Here is an 18874-nt window from a genome sequence, read left to right on the forward strand (position 1 = left end):
CGGTGGTTTCAAGGAGGAATGAGGAGGGATTTGGTGTCACCCCATCTCTGCTGGCCTCCAATCCTCCCCAGGTAAACTCAAAGTCTGAGTAAATATAATGCTATTGTTATGCAAATTATGCTTCAAGACAATTCCCTTAGCTACCCTATCAGTCACACCTTCAAGTATCACCACTGAAGAGGCTGTTAGGACTAAATATTTGTGTCCCCCTCATCCCCAAATTCATATATTGAATTCCTAATCCCCAGTATGGCTGTGTTTGGAGATGGGCCTTAAGGAAGTACAGTAATTGCAATTGAATGAAGTCATCAGGGTGGGGCCTTGCTCTGATAGGATTAGTGTCCTGTAATAAGAGACCCCAGAGAGTTCCCCCTCTCCGTAAGTGCTCACAGGAAAGGCCATCTGAGGACCCTGCAAGAAGGCAGCCATCTACCAGTCAGGAAGAGAGCCTTCACCAGAAACCGAACCAGCTGCCACCTCGATCCTGGACCAGAACTGTGAGAGGTAAATCCCTGATGTTTAAGCCACCCAGTCTGGCGTTTGGTTATGGCAGCTGAGCTGTTTGAAACAGAGGCTTTCTTTAGCTGCCTTGTCTAACGACCTTATCAACCTGTTGGCTTCACTTATCACAGTCTGCATTTCCTTTTTTATTGTGTTGAGTGCCTGACTAAGCATTTTCTCTCTCCACTAGACTGGAGCCCCGGGAAGGCAGGGAGATAGTCTTTCTGGCTGGATACCCAGCCCAGGGCCCCCAGCACACAGCCACTCCCACACCTGAGCCTTTCTGTTTGGGGATGGACTTTGCAAATTACTGCTACCCTCTCAGGCTGGACTCCCCCTGGATCTGGAGGGGGCTCTCCCAGCACCCCCGGGCTGACGCATGAGCTGACTACAGCGGGGGGTGGGCGGGGGCGGGCCTTTTCTTACCTGAGGTATGAGGGTTCCAAAGTACTTGGTTGTCAGTCGGAATTTGGATTTCTTTGGAATCTGTAGCAAGAGAAGAAAAAAAAAGATTCTGGAATTATGTTCTAGATTAAGGGGCAAATTCCATATGAGGGTGAGGGATGGAATATATAAACACAATGGCCAGACCTATAGGACAGTGGAACAATGATCCAGGGCTTCTGCAGCAACCAACCCAGGACAGTCAGGACCGGCTCCGTGACTGCCAGCTGCCCAATGTTTTTTGCCCCCAAAAGTCAAATATGCTCTTAAACCAATCGTATAGAATGCCCAGCTTCTATTAACCCACATCCAGCTTCCCCACCCAACAAGTTCCAAAAGCGCACACCTTCATGTCCCCCTCATCCCCAAATTCATGTATGGAAGCCCTCCCTTTCTCTCACTAGGAAGCTTTCCCACCCCTCTGCCTGCCTTTGAGTCTTTGCCAAATGCAAGTGGTGGCTGACTCCCTTGCCCTACAGAGTTCTCATCGGGTGGTCTTCATTTTTTTCCACAGGGGTAGGCGGGGCCTCAGCTTCCCTGTGGTACCTCTGCGGGGAGGGAGAATATGACATCTCTTCCAGGAGAGGCACAGGAGGAACCCCATGTGGTTGGTGACTGGGTTGGATCAGGTTGCACCTAGACTCTGGAGAGGATGGCCATCTCTTCATTTTACAGATGGGTAAACTGAGTCCTAGAGCGGGACTCAGCCATGACTATACAGAGACAATGAGGAGGAGGACAATCATGGTGACATGAAGCTGAGACTGGATTACAGAGCCTGGCGTAAAGCAAGGACTCAGTCAGTGCTGGCTGTCACTAGGAGCACTCACCGAGTGCTCCCACCACCAAGTCTGCGCTGAGTGCTTCCCGTGCGTTTCTATCTCATTTAATCCGCATCATCATCGCCTTTGGAGGCAGATGCTGTTATTGGTGTTTTACAGATGAGGAAACTGAGATTCTGAGAGGTGGAGGAAACCGCCGAAGGTAACCCAGCGGAGAAGAGGGGCCAATCAATATTCGAATTCAGGTCTGGCTGACTCAGGTCCAGACCTTGGTCTCCCCATAGTGAGCAGACTCAAATCCAGACCGTCTGCTGCTCTTCCCACACCCACCCCCGGCCCGGACCTACCATGTCATCCTTGAGCGTCAGGTTCAGAACTCCAGCCTGTTGGTACACAAGCCCCGCCGTATTGAAGAAATAGTCGGAGATGCCCAGGTACACCATGTGGTCATGGTCCATGGGTATGGCCAGCACCGGTGGGGTGAAGGGAGGGGGGCTGCGGTGGGCCAGGCTGAAGAACTCCCCCTGGGGGTGGAGGCAGCAGAGTGAGCCTGGGCATCCTTCAGGCATTATCATTCAACATGTTCATTCCAGGAAAATGCACTGAGGATACCAAACATGCGTTCACAGAGGAGAAGCCGTGGCCAAAAACTAATAATAGCACCAAACGTCTCCTGGGTGCCACGGTCCACGTGCTCTTCCCACCAACCCTGTGAGGTAGGTGCGATCATGCTCATTTCACAGGAGCCCCCAATGAGGCACAGAGAGGTGAAGAGGCTGGCCCAGGTCACTCGGGTCAGTGCAGAGCCGGATAGGAACCCCGGGCACCAGGGGCCCAGCAGCACACTCCCCACCATCCCATTGGCTCTGCCTCAACCTTGCCAGGAAGCACAGAAATTCTACTAAACGAACAATGAGTTCTGTTTGTTTTTTCATCCATCAAGTTTGCAGCAATTTCAAAGAGAGAGGTGAACTGTTGGGAGTATACTTGTACTTTATTTTATTTGTAATATATTTTTATTGATTTCAGAGAGGAAGGGAGAGGGAGAGAGAGATAGAAACATCAATGATGAGAGAGAATCATTGATTGGCTAACTTCTGCACACCCCACACTGGGGATCGAGCCTGCAAACCAGCCATGTGCCTGGACTGGGATTCGAACCCATGACCTTCTGGTTCATAAGTCGATGCTCAACCACTGAGCCATGCTGGCTAGGCAGTATACTTGTACTTTAAACCCACCCTATCCAGTTTATGGTAAAAGCATTTACAGGCTTAGAGAATATAGTTTTACTAGTAGCCCTGTGCATGAATCCGTGCGCCAATAGCTCTCTGCGGGGCCTGGCCGCTCCACGCCCACTGCCCATGGCTCTCCATGGCTGGGGTGGAACACTTGCCTCATCATTGTGGCAATGAAGCAAGCATTCCACCAGGCCGCTCACGCTGCCCGGGACTGGGGGACTCCGGCGGGGCTGAGAGGACTGGGTGCCACCATCTCTATGATGGAGTGATGGTTAATTTGCATATTACCCTTTTATTAGATAGGGTATGTTTCTGAAGAGCAATTTAGCCACACACTGCAAAAGCAAATAATCTATTTAGCTAAAAAATAATAATGTTGAGTTATAAAGAAGCAAATTGTAGATGAATACATATGGTCAGATACTATTTATGTAAAATGTAAAGGCCTACAAAACAACTGTGTAAGAATTACAGACACACGTAGGCAAGAAGGACACACAGCGACATCCTCAGTGTGATTAATTCAGGAGGGTGGGATGGCAGGTTTGGAGAGGAGGCCCAAGAGGGCCTGAGCTATTTATGTCTACAGTGTTTCATTTTTTTAAAAATCAGAGGCAAATATGACAAAATGGTCATATTTATTTTTGTTTTTTTAAATCCTCACCTGAGGATATGCTCATTGATCTTAGAAAGAGGGTAAGGGGAGAGAGAGAGGGAGAGAGGGAGCAACGATGTGAGAGAACATCAATATTGGCGTCTTCCATAGCATCCACCCATTCAATAAACATTTATTGAGCACCTACTATATGCCAAGCACAGTTCTAGGTGCTGCACATACAGTAAAGAACAAAGCAGTCACAGCCCCTTCTCTTTCAATCCAAGTGAGTGACTGTGTGTGTTTGTACGTGTGTGTTAGTAATAAATGCTGCTGAGAGAAATAAAGCAGATATGGGGCAGGAGGAAGGAGCTATTCAGTGACACTGGTCTGAGAAGGCATCTCCAGGGAGAGAGGATATTTGAGCGGAGACTTGAAGGAAGGAAGGGAGAGCCGTGGGGTCTCTGGGCAGAAGGAATGGCCAGGACCCAGGCCAGAGATAGAGCAGGCCGAGTGTGTTCCAGGAATGACAGGAGAACCGCATGCCTGGGCAGGGAGAAGATTCAGATTCAGGTGGTTGAGGAAGAGAGGAAAGGGTGGAGTCTTTGTAAGATTTGTTTCCCAGGATGATGGGGAGCCCCAGGAGTGAGGGTATATGATTGTTGGTATAAGTCTTACCTTCAGCTGCCCATCCAGGGTCTCAGTCGTGGCTATCGGTGGTGCCAACAGTGAGTAATCGATCCCGGCCACATTATCTATTTTGGCTGTCACTAGAGGGAAAGAAGGCGGACCATGAGCTGGCTCCCTATGGCAGCGTCTTTGGGGCCTTTGATGTGGGTCAGTATCCCCTAAAGTTGAATTAAGAACTGTAGTGCTTGTTCCGTTTCCACCTCCTCCAGGGAGTCCACCCGGAGCTCCCTTTAAAAGAAAATGAATCCACACCCCACATTCACAGCCATCATCTTCCCCACTTCTTCCAATAGCCCCTTGACGAAGCTAAAACACAGGGTAAAGGAGCAGAGAGACTTGGGCTTGCATCAAACTCCATAAGACCCTGGCCATGTCCTGTTGCTTCTCGGAGTCACTTTTTGTCATGTGTAGAGTGGGGTGACAGCAGTGGCTCACGGTGCTGAGGTCTAAATGAGAAGAAGGTGCATGTCCTATGCCCTGTACATGTTGGGGCTCAAACACAGAAGGCACCGATATTAGCATCAATAATATCCCAGGCTGAGCTCCGGCTGGCTCAGGTCTGAGAGGTTTCTCTGTTTCCCAGCAGCAAACGTACAAATTAAATAAACTCCGGCCTCTCCTTTAGCCTGTTCTTCCTATGTTAGAGGCTCAGAAATGGCAGCTTGTCCAAGGCAAGACGGCCCGGAGCTGGGACTCAAACCCAACATATTTTTCCTGCTGGCAAGGCCAATCCTTGGACACTGCAACTGCACTGAACATCCCCAGGATGGGCTCTGTTCCTGGAGGGGCTGGTGGTGCCTAGAGCAAGGAAAAGCATCATCGGTGGGCATAAACCATGTGCCTGCCACACCAGGCTTCCAGGGAGGGAGTCCAGGGCAAGTCACGGCTCCTTTCTGAGTCTCAGTTTCCTCGTGGTAAAATTGGGAGACTATGCAAACTCAGTGGGGTGTGGTGAGGACATGGAGAGACAATTCTACCGGGTGCAAGGCACACGGTGAGCACTCGGCCAGGGGAGTCCTCCCCACCTACTGTGGCTCTTCACAGTTTGCCAAGCACTTGAGGACAGACAGAATTGTCTCCGTTTTAAAGATACGGAAACTAAGGCCCAGAGAGCCAAAGTGATCAGTCTCAGATCTCAGGACAGTATGTGTGTCTGGCCTCAGAGAGCTGAGGGCGTTTGGTTGTGGGGATAGGAGAATGAGTGGGTGTTTTTCCACCTCCCTGCTTGACTTGCCACAGGACCTGGCCCAATAGGGATCCGGTGTCAATTGCCATGTGAAATTAACCTGTTCTGCCCCTTCACACCCAGGCCCAGGCTCCATCACATTCTTCCTGTCTCCCTACCCCTCAACCCCTTCTATCTTGGTCTCCTCAACCCCATCTAGCACTCACCTGGCATTGTCTGGAAAAAAGGTTCCAGCCTGGAGGACACAGACTTGGTCACTACCTGGCAGATCTGGCGAGAACAAAGGAAGTGATCAGGGAGGACTTCCCATAGTGTAAAAACGTTCTTTGAGAATAATGATCTGGACATGCCTTGCTTTCCTGGAATGTTTCCTTGAAAATCATGTAACTAATCCAGTTTCCCTTTTCTCTGGCCACCAGGAAGCTCAGAGTCCACCATGTAGCTTGGAAATAGTAACTGTATATGACTGGATGACCTGCCAAGGAGTCACAGTGCCAGAAACAGCCCCAACCAAAGAGGGCTGAGGGTTGGTGGCTAAATACCCCAGCTTCCTCTCCCCTTAGGGGCGGTTCTGAGGTGTGTGCCCCACGGTTCCTGAGAATCGCCCACAGGACTGAGCCCCAGTGTCCCCAGCACTAGCCCACTCAGAATGTCCCATCCCCTTCTTCCCCCTCGCTGTTCTGTGTGGGGTCCCCTTTCAATTAATGTCTTGCACCCGAATCTCTGTCTCAGCACCTGCCTGGGGCAGGGGACCCAAGCAGTCACCTCCTCCCTGCTCCCACCATGTGGCCAAGTCCAGGGTGAGCTGCCCACACCTCTCCCCGGAGCGCCAGCCTGAGGGCCCAGCCTGGGGGCCCAGCTGCCTCCTGGCCACAGGCCCCCAAGGCCACCTTGTCTCAGCCAAGCCCCTCAGGTTCTTACTCCTCCTCAGGGCTGTCCCCACCGCCATGCACCCAGAGTGCATTCACCCTCCCCTTCTTCCCTTTAGTCAATCAAATTATTTTATCTGGGGCAAGGCGGGAGGGAATCAGGGGGGAAAGGGAAGGGATAAAGGAGGGAGGAAACTTGGTTTCCTGAGTGTGTTTCTATCGCCTAAGACTGCGTGTCCCAAGAGGACTTGGAACGTCATTCTCTGAGGAACCTGTGCCTCTTTTCCAAGTGGCCCAGGGGTGGGAAGGACAGCAAATCTGGTAACTGGGGCCGGCTGGACACCTGGGCTGCTGGCCCATGGCCGCTGGCTTCCAGTGCTGCTCGCCCATGTGCCTCCAGATGGCTCCAAACCACAGCAAATCACATCACAGCCTGCAGCCTGGCTCCCTGCTGCTGCCCCTCTTCCCTGACTCCACCCCCCACTCCCAACCTGACATAGGCTTGTTCTTCCCTCCTGTACCACCCTTCACTCTGGATTTCTTGGAATTCCATTCCCCAGCTCACTCTTCCCCATTTCCAGCCCTTCCTGGCATCATGGACACCCTGGCCCCTCATTTATTCTTTCATCCACCAGTCCATTCACTCATTCAGGCCTGTATCCTCTTCTAAACAATCTCTTGTTATGATTAAGAACTTTGCCTCTGAGGTGGGGTGGCTTGGGCTTGCATTCCAGCACTATCACTTCTTCTCTGTGTGTCTCAGTTTACTCATCTCTAAAATGGGATAATCATGACATACACCTGCTTGTAAGGATTTTGTATGGATTAAATGCTAATTCTTGTACAGAGTTCTCTGCATAGCTCCAAGCCCATTGAAAGCACGCTGCCTATGTAGGCCATCCTCTTCACCATCACCACCATCAACTTCACCACCACCACCACCACCACCACCATCTTCACCACCACCTTCACCTTCACCTTCACCACTACCTTCACCACCACCACCTTCACCTTCACCACCACCTTCACCACCACCTTTACCACCACCTTCACCACCACCACCTTCACCTTTACCACCAGATGATCTCAACAGTTTTATCTACTAAACATCACCACCATCACCACCACCACCACCACCACCACCATCTTCACCACCACCTTCACCTTCACCTTCACCACTACCTTCACCACCACCACCTTCACCTTCACCACCACCTTCACCACCACCTTTACCACCACCTTCACCACCACCACCTTCACCTCCACCACTTTCACCACCACCACCTTCACCTCCACCATCTTTACCACCATCTTCACCATCACCATCTTCCCCACTATCATCTTCACCAGCAGCAGCAGTATTATTGCTTTTGAGCTTGGCTGCTATCAAGGGGCCACTCTTAAGGTGTTACCAAGAAATAATCTGTTTTAATAGCTCTGAATATTGAATACATGCCAACACTCCCCTCATACTATCACTTAATTGCAAAAAGAGTCGAACAATGGGTCTGCAAGGCTGGTGGGAAGCACGCTGCCTGCATTGTCTCAGTAATCCTTGCATCCTTGCTGACGAAGGTTTTTGACAGATGGTGCAACTGAGGCTCAGAAAGGTCAAGTACTTAGCTCAAGTTCACACACCTCATCCAGCCTTAGAGCCAGAATTAAAACCCAAAAAGTTTGACTCTAAAAGCCATTGTATAATCCACGGTTACATATTTTGGTAACCATGCATTGATTTAAAAAAACAAAACAAAACACAACTTTTAACCATGCCTTCAGGTAAATGATCTCATTGTCGTGCCTTTGACTGAGAAACCAACGTCTCCTACCTGAAGACTGCACAGCCTCCTCAGTCTCCCCGAAACTCCTGCCCCCACTCTGGCCTCTCCAGCCATTCTCACGCAGTCAGAGAGGTTGTTCTAAAGCACAGGTCAGGTGGGTGGCCCGGCCTGGAACCTTCCCTGGCTCTCCAGTGCCCTGAAGCCCAGCTCACTTGGCTTGTGCAACAGGCCCGGGGTGTCCTGTAAGCTGATGACTTATTAATGGAAAACCAGCCCAATGAAGGGCCTCTTTTTCTGCTGTAGAAGTTGTGTGGGGCCAGGAGAATTGGGGTGAAGGCAGGTTTGGAGGACTGGCCAGTGCCTGCCGTTCATACCAGTTCCAGCCTCAGAGAATAGCTTGGCCGCCTCAGCAATTGCACATCTTTTGGGGGGGGAACACCAGGAAGGGGGTTCGGAGTGGGCCGGGGATGGGGAAGGAGGCCAGGGGCTAAGAGAAGAGAGGGCTGCGGGGAGGGGATGGCAGTGTCTTTGCAGGGACGAATGTTGGGGGGGAACAGAGGTAATCCGCCGACGTGGCGGTTTGCTGTTGGTGGGGCGATGATCCTTTCTTTGCCTCTCACTGGGCTCCTCAGAAAAAGAGACATGCCTGGTTTTTAGAGCTGGAGTTGTGGTTTAACCGGGCTGGAAGGGCTGCAGGGGGTCTGGTGAGGGCAGAAGTGTCCAGTGATGCATGAAGTGTGTGGACACAGAGGGCCCCTCCCGCTCTGACCGGAGCCCCTCCTACCTTGCTGCTCAAGGCCTTTTGGAGCGAAGACTCGATTTTTTTGTGGAAGAGTTGGATCAGCCACCTGGAGATTGACATGGGGACATGCATGAGGCTTCCCAGGTGTCCCTGGGCCGCCCTGAGAAGGTTGCCTCATCTGGGAAGCCTTCCTCCCCACTCCATATAGGCATAGGCACTGTGGTCCCTGGGATGCACTCACCCATTACACACCTCTGCCCCTGTGGGCAGGGGCCTGTTGATAAGGTTATTTCATCAATAGGGGCGTGGCCGGGCCCCTGCCCCGTCTCAGCCTCATTCCTGGCCACTCCCCTTCCCCTCTGCCCTCCAGCCACACGGCTCTGCCAGACCCTCTTGTGTCCTGTGCTTCCTCCCACTCCAGGGCTTTCGCACGTGCTGTTCCCTCTGCTAACACATCCCTGTCCCCAGCAATGACCTCATTAACTCCTACTTATTCTTTTCATCTCAACTCAAATGTCATTTCATCAAGGAAGAACTGGCCAACCCCCAGACTAGTCAGATCCTCCTGTTCCATGTGTTTGCCCACTCTGTACCTCTCTTTTTTTTCCCCCACTCTTACATCCTTTTTGCAATTCTCCGTGAGCTACTCATTAATGTAATGATCTGATTAATGTTTGTCTTCCCCACTGGGCTGGAGGCTTCAAGAGAACAGGGACTGTGTGGCTAAGAATCTGGGGCCAGAGAGTCTTGGGCCGAATCCCTTCTCAATCATCACTAGGTATGAAAACTCAGGTTATTTCCTATCCTTTCTGAGCCTGGGTTGTCTCCCCTGAAAATGGATTAACCTCAGTGTCATTGTGTGGGCTGAATGAGGGAATGCAGGTGCTTCAAACAGTGCCGGCTACGCTGAGCTTCCAATCGCTGCTAGCTAGTTGGCTATGGCTACATCGGTATTGGCCACTGATGTTTCTTGAGCACGTTGCATAAGCCTGGTGCACAGGATTCTAAGCAGATATGTGTTGGCTGGCTGGCTGGCTAAATGCCTGCAGCTTTGTGGTGAGGATTGTATAACTCGCTGCACATCCAGCGGTCAGCACAGAGCCTGGGGCAATAGCATGAGCTCAGTAAGCCTGCTGAATGCACGCTGAGTGAGCAAGTGCCCCCTGGAGGCAGGGACGGTGTCTGCTCCCTCAGAGGGCTCCTGTCCTCTCCCCTACACCCGAGGCCTCTAAACAAGGCCTGGCAGGGAGGTGACACTCAGGGCATGTTTTCTAAACTCAGGGATGATTAGGACAGTCCTCCTTGAGGTCCCCCTGCCACCCTCAGCCCCAGGAGGCCATACCCCAGGTGGCTGCCTGAGACGTGCACTTGGATGCTGTCAATGTGGTTGCTGCAGCCGGAGCAGGTGATGGTGGAGTGGCCTGAAGCGGGGTCGCAGCTCAGGTTCAGACCAGCCGAAATGGAGACGCCTTCCATACTGAGATCAAAGTTGCCACTGGTTTTGCTGAAGGGAGACAAAGAGAAGGCTTGGAGCAAGCACTTGGAACTCCAGGCCGATGCTAGAAGGTAGGTTTTGCTATTCCCCCCACTCCAGGTTCAGAGAGGGAGGCAGTGTGCTCATGGTCATACAGCCGGAGTCCACCCTGAAGTTTCCCCCCATGTCTGCCTGGCAGAACCCTGCCCTCACCCACTGCCTCAGCTTCGGCCCATGCTGGGTAGCGTGGGGAGTATTTCTTCCCCTCTCTGAGCTTCCGTTGCCTCATCCGGAGCCTGCAGCAGCAGTGGGACACCAGCTTTGCCACTAAAAAGCTGGTTGTCTGTGGTCAATGACTTTAATCAATGAATGTTCTTGTTCATTAGCGGAGTTCATAATGCCTCCCTTGGGGATGAGTTTTGGATAAGACGGTGGACATGAATGAAGTCAACTCTTATACAATGTAATGAAGTATTACTCTGTGTGTGTGTGTGTGTGTGTGTGTGTGTGTGTGTGATCAGTAAGTGAAATAATACATATAAAAGAGCCCAAGTGAAGACCTCAGCCATTCTTGCTGTAGGGAACGGACAGACCCAGTGGTCCTTGTAAGGGCACGCAGATTCACACTCTCCTCCATTTCCACCCTGGATTCCCCACAAAGGAGAGAAGTTGCTAAAGTGACGGTCAGTCTGAGCCATCATTAGTGGACAGGGTCACTAATGTGGTGAGAGTCCAATATTTAGTTATATTCAGGGTATAGTTTGGTTGATTTGCCCGAATCTTTTACCCCTTCCTGCATCCAAACCCTCCCCATTGCCTATGGTGTGTGTTGGTGGGGGGGGGGGGGGGGATGTGCACCCATGCACTTGACCTTGGGTATAGCCGTGTGACTTGCTTTGGCCAACGGCATATGAGTAGAAGTGACCGTGGGCCAGTTCTGAGTCTAGATTTTAAGGGGACTTGCATGTTTCCTGTTGTCTTTTTGCATCGCCAAGAACATGCTCTGGGTAGCCCACTGGCCCTGAGAGGAGGAAGAGATACAGGTGGAGAAGAGCTGCCTCAGCTAAGCCCAACCTAGATAGGGGAACCCCAGCCAACACATAGATGTGCAAGTGATAATATATGACTTGTTTTAAGCCACTGAGATAGCAATGTTTGTTACACGGCAATAGCTAACTGTTAAAGGGGTAAATTAAAGGTCCCACTTCACCTTCTATCCTAAGCCACATGCACTAACTCAGCCTTGCCAGTATCCTGCATTGAGACACATGTTCAGTTACTAAACGAGGGTTATGTTGAATCTTCTGTGAAAAATTCCCCCGGGAACCCCAAGAGGACAAGTGGTGACAAGCAAGGCAAAAACTGGGCATTCCCGAGGTCCTGGTTCTCATCCCTTCCAAGTGTCGCTAAGAGCGTACCCCCACACTTAACAACCCCAGGCTTGGAAACGCACATGAAATTCTTGCGTGCCTTCCATTTCCCGCTGATCTTGACACTGGCATCTGTCACGGAGAGAGCCAGGCCCTCGTTGGGCAACAGTCTTATCTGGGAACTGGGCAGCTGGACTTCACGGATAACCAGGCTGCGAAGAAGAAATGTTTGTTAGCCTTCGGGGGGCCCACACAAGGACTCAGCCAATGGTTCGTGTAGATCATCCTTCCCGCCCAAGCCCTCCACCCCACCCACCCCACCCAACCCAGACGCTATGAGAGCAGCCCTGGGAACCCTGGGCACTGGGCAGGGTGGCTAAGCTTTGAAGTCAGACAAATCTGTATTTGAATCCTGCTCTTACATGTACTATTGTGTAACCCTGGGAAGGTCACTTAATCATCCTTGAGTCTCAGTTTCCTCACTTGTAAAATGGGCACAATAAATTCTGACTTGCATGATGCGTGACGATCAATAAAGATAAATGTTATCCAATTTACTACAAGCTCTGTAAAGGGATGAAATGTGTCTGTCTTTTTTCACTATTGTAGCAAAGCCTACTGTGTCAGGCACATAGTAAGTACTCAAAAATATTTGTTGAGCCCTAGCTGGTTTGGCTCCGTGGATAGAGTGTTGGACTGCGGACTGGAAGGTCCCAGGTTCGATTCCAGTCAAGGGCACATGCTTGAGTTTCGGGGCGTACAGGAGGCAGCTGATCAATGATTCTCTCTCATTATTGATGTTTCTATCTCTCTCTCCCTCTCCCTTCCTCTCTGAAATCAACAAAAACATATTTTAAAAAATATTTGTTGAATGAATAGGTGTATAAAATTCTCTACAGAACATTGTGGGTCTTCCACCAGCACCCACACTCCCTTATTGCATTAACAGAGCTGTCATTTAACTTTTCTGTGTTGCTCCAAAGAAAGCTGACTTTGCCTCCATCTTCAGGCGGGTGATGCTTAGGATCTGGGTGGGCATAAGCTAATTAGCAGATTCTATTCCTCAGACCACGATGGGTGGTTCAGGAGTCTGGACATAACCTGAGATACACCAGAGTGAAAATCAGGGTTTTTGCTTGAGTTGCCAGAAGGGGCTCTCCTTCCCCAGGACTCGCAGTGCTGAGGTGCTGGTGGCCACCTTGCCTCTTGGAGAAGACACCTGCCTGAGAGTTAGACCTGCCCACGGAAGTGATGCCGAGAGGTGGCCAGAGAGAAACAGGTGCAATGACATTTGAGTCCGCCTCCAGCTGACCTGAAGCTAGACTACTCCAGGGACCTCTCAGCCATGTGAGCCAGTAATTTCTGCTTAGGTCCTATTGGGTTAGGTTCTCTGTCCTTAAACCCTCTCCCCCCAAATCCTAATTGATATAGGGGCCTACCACAGAGTGTTGGGGTTCGTGACACGTCCCCCCGGGAGTCATGGTGAGTGCCTGAAAGACAGTTTTTATGGTGGAAGCTTGGGGACTCCACTCTGAGTTTAGGAGTTTGTGGCCCTGTGATTCTAGGCTTTGGTGGCCCCAGAACACTACCAAGTCCTGCTACTGACGATTGAGCTTGACGGGCCTCACCTGTAGAAGCTGTATTCCCCTTTCCCCAGGAACTTGATCTTAAAGCTTCCTGAGAAAGAGGGAACTTCCATCTTCTCCAGCTCCTTCTGCAGCGTGGCCACTCCCTGCTGGCGGGCTGAGGGGGGGAGAGCAGGAGTTATTGTCAGGGCCACAGCCTGGGAGCCTGGGCCCCCGTCCGTCGCAGGACAGTGGGATTGAAAAGGTCTAAAGCTACAGTTTTCTGTAAAGGGCCAGAGAGTAGATATTTTTGGCTCTGTGGCTATTACTGCCTCTGTCACAACCACTCAACTCTGCTCTTATTGGCCCAAAGCAGCCATGGACAGTATGGAAATGATGGGTGTGGCTGTGTTCCAATACAATTTTATGGACGTTGGAATTTCAATGTTGTATAATTTTCACATGTTGTGAGCTATTGTTCTTCCTTTGGCTTTTTTCAATGTTTAAAAATGTAAACATCATTTTTAGTTCTTAGGCCACACAAAAACATGTGGTGGGCCCTAGCTGGTTTGTCTCAGTAGATAGAGCATCAGCTTGCAGACTGAAGGGTCCCGGGTTTGATTCCAGTCAAGGGCACATGCCTGGGTTGCGGGCTCAATCCCCAGTGTGGGGCGTGCAGGAGTCAGCCAATCAATGATTCTCTCTCATCATTGATGTTTCTGCCTCTCTCTCCCTCTCCCCACCTCTCTGAAATCAATAAAAATATATTTTAAAAATTGCAGTGGCCCAGATTTGGCCTGCAGGCTGTGGCTTGCCAACCCCTGATCTAAAATATCACCCCTAAACACCCAGTCATGCCTCCTATGGGTATTGATTGCACATATACTCTGTGCCTAGCTCTGTGCTGTGCCCTCACAGGTATCCATCTCTCTGGCTTTTGGACTGTGTCTCTATAGGGCCTCTGCATGTGCCAATCCTGTTGCTTGGTCAAAGAACCAATAAAAAGGCAAACAATACCTGAGGAATAATTTATAAAATGAGGGATCCCAGGCTTTGTGCTTTCCAAGAACTAGTTAGTAAATAATAATAATAATAATTAATAATAATAATAAACATCTATCAAGCTCTCTGTGCCAGGCACTGTCCTGGGCCTTGGACATGCATCAAGTTACTGAATCTGAACAATCCTAGGAAGTAGGTCCATTGCCACCCCCAATTCTCAGATGAGAAAACTGAAATTCAGAAAGGTAGCCACACAGCTGACAAGTGATAAAGCAGGATTTGAATCCAGGCCTTCTGGTCCCAGAGCCTGCACCCTGGGATGAGCCTTCTGGAGGGTCAAAAGTAAATAACACACACACATTGTCACTGCCGGGGATGGGGGGGTGGGGGGGAGTGGTGTGGGCTGGCTGGGATCTGTGGGTCGGCAGTGGCCAGGTCATGAAGGGTCTCGAATGCCATGCCCAGGGTCAGGGCATCTGAGGGCAGTAGGGAACCACTGACGAGTGTAAGCAAGGAGGGGGGCACCAGCAGGTCTCCTGCATTTCAGAAAACCCGCTGTGGTTTCCACATGGGGTGTGAGTAGAAGGGGAAGCGGGGCTGCTGTGACAGAATCTGGAGACTTCCTGGTTTAAAGGCTGAGCCCAACCTCTGCTCCTGGCGAGCCTTCAGGGCCACCCAGCACTGTTCAGAGAAGGGCCCTACTCCTTTCCTCTGGGGGCTCAGAGGTATCCTGTCTGAGTCGGGTTAGGAATTCAGGGATGAGGGACCAGGTCCCCCTGAGTCGGGACCTGATGCAGCAGTAGAAACCAGGGCCTGAGGTTCTGCCTTCTTGGCCATTTCTCCACTCGTCTGCAGTTCATCATTCTGCCACTGGGAGGCAGCATCGAGCAGCTCCACTAGGGGACATCAGACAAGCCCAGAGCTCAAATCCAGGCGGCCCTCTGGCCTACCCAGTCAGTGCCTTCTCCAAGTTTCAATTTGCTCATCGTTAATGTTGCTAGTGACAGGATGCCCCACCCAAGGGGACATGAAGATGAGACGAGATGATGTGTGTAAAGCTCCTCGCTCAGAGGTGAGCGGGTCAGCAGGAGCCGCTTCCTGCCCCGCACTCCTCTATCTGGGGCTGGATGAGTGGCTGCGGGACCCAGGTGGGTAGTGTGCACAGTATGGCCGCCAAGTCCTGCCCTGGAGGTACCTTTAAGAAGGGCTCTCCCTATGCTCCCTCTGCCCCTCCCCCTGCCCACTCAGCCTCCTCGCTACCTGAGCTCTGCCCACGCTGAAGACGGGGCCAGTGATCTGTAGGCAAATGACAGGGCTGAGAGCAAGCTGGGGAAGAAAGTATAGAGCCTAGAAGCCGGAGTTGAGGTTTGGGCAGAGGGAAGCGGGTACCAGGAAGATGAAACCCTTGGGGGCCCGGGCCCTGGACTTGGGGTCCTCCAGGCCCCGCACTCAGGTCCCAGTTCTGCTCCTGCCCGATCCTGTGATCTCGGGCAGTTCTCCTTGCCTCGGTTTCTTCATATAGATGGGTGAAGGGCCTACTTTGAGGAGCTGTGAGCATGCCATGCACTGGAGTTAAAGGGCTGCACACAGCTGGTGCTCAGTGAATGCTCCTGGGGGGTGGGAGAGGAGGGAAGGAAGGCCTACCGTAGTCCAGGCCCTTCTGGGTGATCCTGGCCACGATGCCAGGGTTGGTGGTTTCCGTCACCGCTGTGCCCAGGGCAGCCAGCACCATCAGGGCTGCCCACCTTGGTGTGTTATCAGGGCCCCGGGCCATGTCTTCGTCCTCCGGAGCTGGCAAAGCCTCAAGGTCTTGGCAAGGAACTAGGGACCTATAAAGGAGCCGGCTGGGGAAACGCAAGTTACACCAGAAGCTAGAAAGGAGGAAGGAACTGGGGTGGGGGCGGGAAAGGGGGAGGACGGCTGCCTGTGGTTCCCCACCGAGATTGGGGCCACAGCCCAAGAGGCAGCCAGAAGTGGAGTCTGGGAGGTGTGTGTGTGTGTGTGTGTGTGTGTGTGTGTGTGTGTAAGGCTCTGGCAACATTCCCAACCCCCTCTCTGAGCCCATCCGCAGCCCTTCATTTAAGGACTTCTTGGGAGCTGGGTGGTGGGTACATCAGACAGAGCTCAGTATACTTTCCTTTTTTCCTGTCCTATTGAGGCATAACTGACCTGTATAATAAAAGGATATATATACAACATAATGATTTCTTTTAGAGATTCAGTTCTTTTTATTCATTTTTTTAAGAGAGAGAGAGAGGAAGGGGGAGAGAAAGAAACATTGATTTGTTGTTCTACGTCTCTATGCATTCATTGGTTGATTCTTGTATTTGTCCTGACCGGAAATGGGTGCTCTAACCAACTGAGAGCTCCCTGACCAAAGCCAACATAATGATATGATGTAGGCTCACATTGTGAATGATTGCCACAGCCAAGCTAACACGTCCAGCATCTCACATCGTTAAACGTTTGTTGTGTGTGGTGAGGACGCTTAAAATCTACTCTCTCAGCAAATTCCAAGTATGCAATATCGTATTCTTAACTATCGTCGCCATGCTGTACATCAGACCCCCAGGACTTACTCATTTTACAGCTGAAAGTTACATTTTTCCTTCTGCTTTTGATTTTTTATTTCCTCGATATTTTCCATAGTGAACCATTTAAGAAAATAGAACCTTTAGTGTTTTCTTGTCCTGAGAGGCGGTAGCGATAATGATTAAATGCTTGAATTTGGGAGTCCAGTATCTTAGTGTGATTTTAAATCTTAGCCCTGCCACTCGGAGGTTAGACCTTGGTCAAGGCCCTTAACCTCACTGAACCTCAATTTCCTCTTCTGTAAAGTGGGGACAATCAGGGTACCCTCCCTCCCTGCGTGATTGTGAAGGCAGAAGAGGCTTTAAACCACGTGCACGCCAATGTCCCTACGTAATAAACACAGATGATAGCTACTCATGTCATTCTGACCTTAAAGGTAATCCATGGTCATTGGCCAAAATTTGAGAAATAATAAAAAATGTCCTGCAGTCCCCATTCTAGAGACAACAAGCAGAGTGTTTTAGAGTACTTCACCTCCCCCGCTCCTTTTCTTGGTAAACATAAATAGAGTGTGTGCTTTCTTAACAAAGAGAGATGGGATCACACTGGTCAGTTTTGTAAAGTTCTCTTTTTTTTCTCAATAAGCAGTATGTAGTGAATGTTCTCCCTGAGCACTAAATATTCTTCTACGTGCATCATATTTCATTTCTTCCTCATCCCACAGTTTTCTTCATCAAGTGCTCATTTTATTCCTTTTACCCCTTCTTTTGACAGATGTGGGAACGGAGGCTTTGAGAGAAGAAGTGTTTTTCCCACAGTCATGCAGCCAGCTGCTAGCAGGGCTGGGATTCAGACCCGCCAGATACATTCCACACTAGCCTGAGTCCTTCAGTGCCTTGGGGATTGGGGGCGGGGGTTGGGGGGAAGGAAGATGTAGACACAACCCCCCTCCCCCCCCCAATTCCCAGCTTTCTAGACTGGTCTCTGTCTGCTGAGCTCCTGCCCCTCCCTTTGCAGCAACCTCAGGCCCTGGGTGGGCAGGAACCCTGCAGGGCAGCCAGCTCCGTCTCCATGGTGATGAGAGAAGGGGGTGGGTCCTCAGGGGAGACCAGCTTCTTTCCTGCTGGTCCCCATCAGCCCCCTGGAGCCCTGTCTCCCCCGACTTTGATTTTATGAGTCTAATGAAGCCCGCGCGGAGCCAGGAAGACGGGAGACTTCCCGAGTGTCTTCTCTTTTTCCTTTCTCTTTGCCTGGTTCCTTTTTTTTTTAAGGGCAGAATGAGGAAACATTTATTTATTATTATTATTATTTTAAATATATGTTATTGATTTTTTTACAGGAGGACGGTAGAGGAATAGAGAGTTAGAGACAGTCCGCAGGCCGATGCTCTATCCACTGAGCTAAACCAGTCAGGGCTGCCTGGTTCTAAAAGGGCTTCCTTCATGCTCCCGTCCACAACGAGACCCTTCTGGCTTGCTTAAGAATGAAAAACGTGGCTGCACAGCATGGATTTTGTTCCAGGGGCTCTACACGCATTACCTCCAAGCCTGAAACCACCCAGGAGGGAGGGGTCATTGCTCCGTTTGGAGAGGAGGGACCTGCAGCTCAGAGTGATTGTGTCCTTACAATGTTGACTTTTTCCAGAAGAAAGTGCACTGGGCTTGGAGCCTGCAGACCTGCACAGTCCCAGCCAGGCTACCTACATTGGGTGTGACTCTGGTCAAGTCCTCTGACCCTTCTGAAACTTGGGGAAACTGCCTGCCGTGGGGGTCGTTCTGAGGCTTAAACAAGATAATAGGTATGAAGCAATCTGTATGGAGAAGGTATTCAGTTAACAATCACCCCACCTTCAGGAAAACATGCTAGTGGCGCCACAGGCTGAGCTCTCAGCGCTCCGGTCTTGGGTTTGGGTGGGATACATGCAGAGAGAGAGGCGTTCATGGCTCACATGGCCTCGGCGAGCCTGCGGGGGCAGCTGGGCCATGTGACTCGGCCGGTCCCAGCACAGCACAACAGTCAAGAGCCGGGCTGGGGTCATACAGACGTGGGCGTGAATCCCAGCTTCCACTTTCTTGCTGTGTGAGTTTGAGCTTGACCTTG

General features: G+C 51.0%; 1 protein-coding gene across 1 annotated transcript in view; it reads right to left on the reverse strand.

Moving 5' to 3' along the window:
- Window positions 1-16109, reverse strand: part of BPI (bactericidal/permeability-increasing protein) — a 27675-nt gene extending 11566 nt beyond the window's left edge. Inside the window, exons 1-9 of the mRNA XM_006764487.2 lie at window positions 15887-16109; window positions 13304-13418; window positions 11759-11887; window positions 10174-10335; window positions 8874-8937; window positions 5646-5709; window positions 4242-4333; window positions 2075-2251; window positions 928-987 (exon numbers count right to left, since the gene is read on the reverse strand). Of these exons, the coding sequence (XP_006764550.1) occupies window positions 928-987; window positions 2075-2251; window positions 4242-4333; window positions 5646-5709; window positions 8874-8937; window positions 10174-10335; window positions 11759-11887; window positions 13304-13418; window positions 15887-16016 (993 nt within the window). The 5' untranslated portion in view covers window positions 16017-16109. The remainder of the gene's footprint in view (window positions 1-927; window positions 988-2074; window positions 2252-4241; window positions 4334-5645; window positions 5710-8873; window positions 8938-10173; window positions 10336-11758; window positions 11888-13303; window positions 13419-15886) is intronic.
- Window positions 16110-18874: the final 2765 nt, after the last annotated feature.

The sequence above is a fragment of the Myotis davidii genome, unplaced genomic scaffold, assembly GCF_000327345.1.
Source record: "Myotis davidii unplaced genomic scaffold, ASM32734v1 scaffold38, whole genome shotgun sequence".
Classification (NCBI taxonomy): domain Eukaryota; kingdom Metazoa; phylum Chordata; class Mammalia; order Chiroptera; family Vespertilionidae; genus Myotis; species Myotis davidii.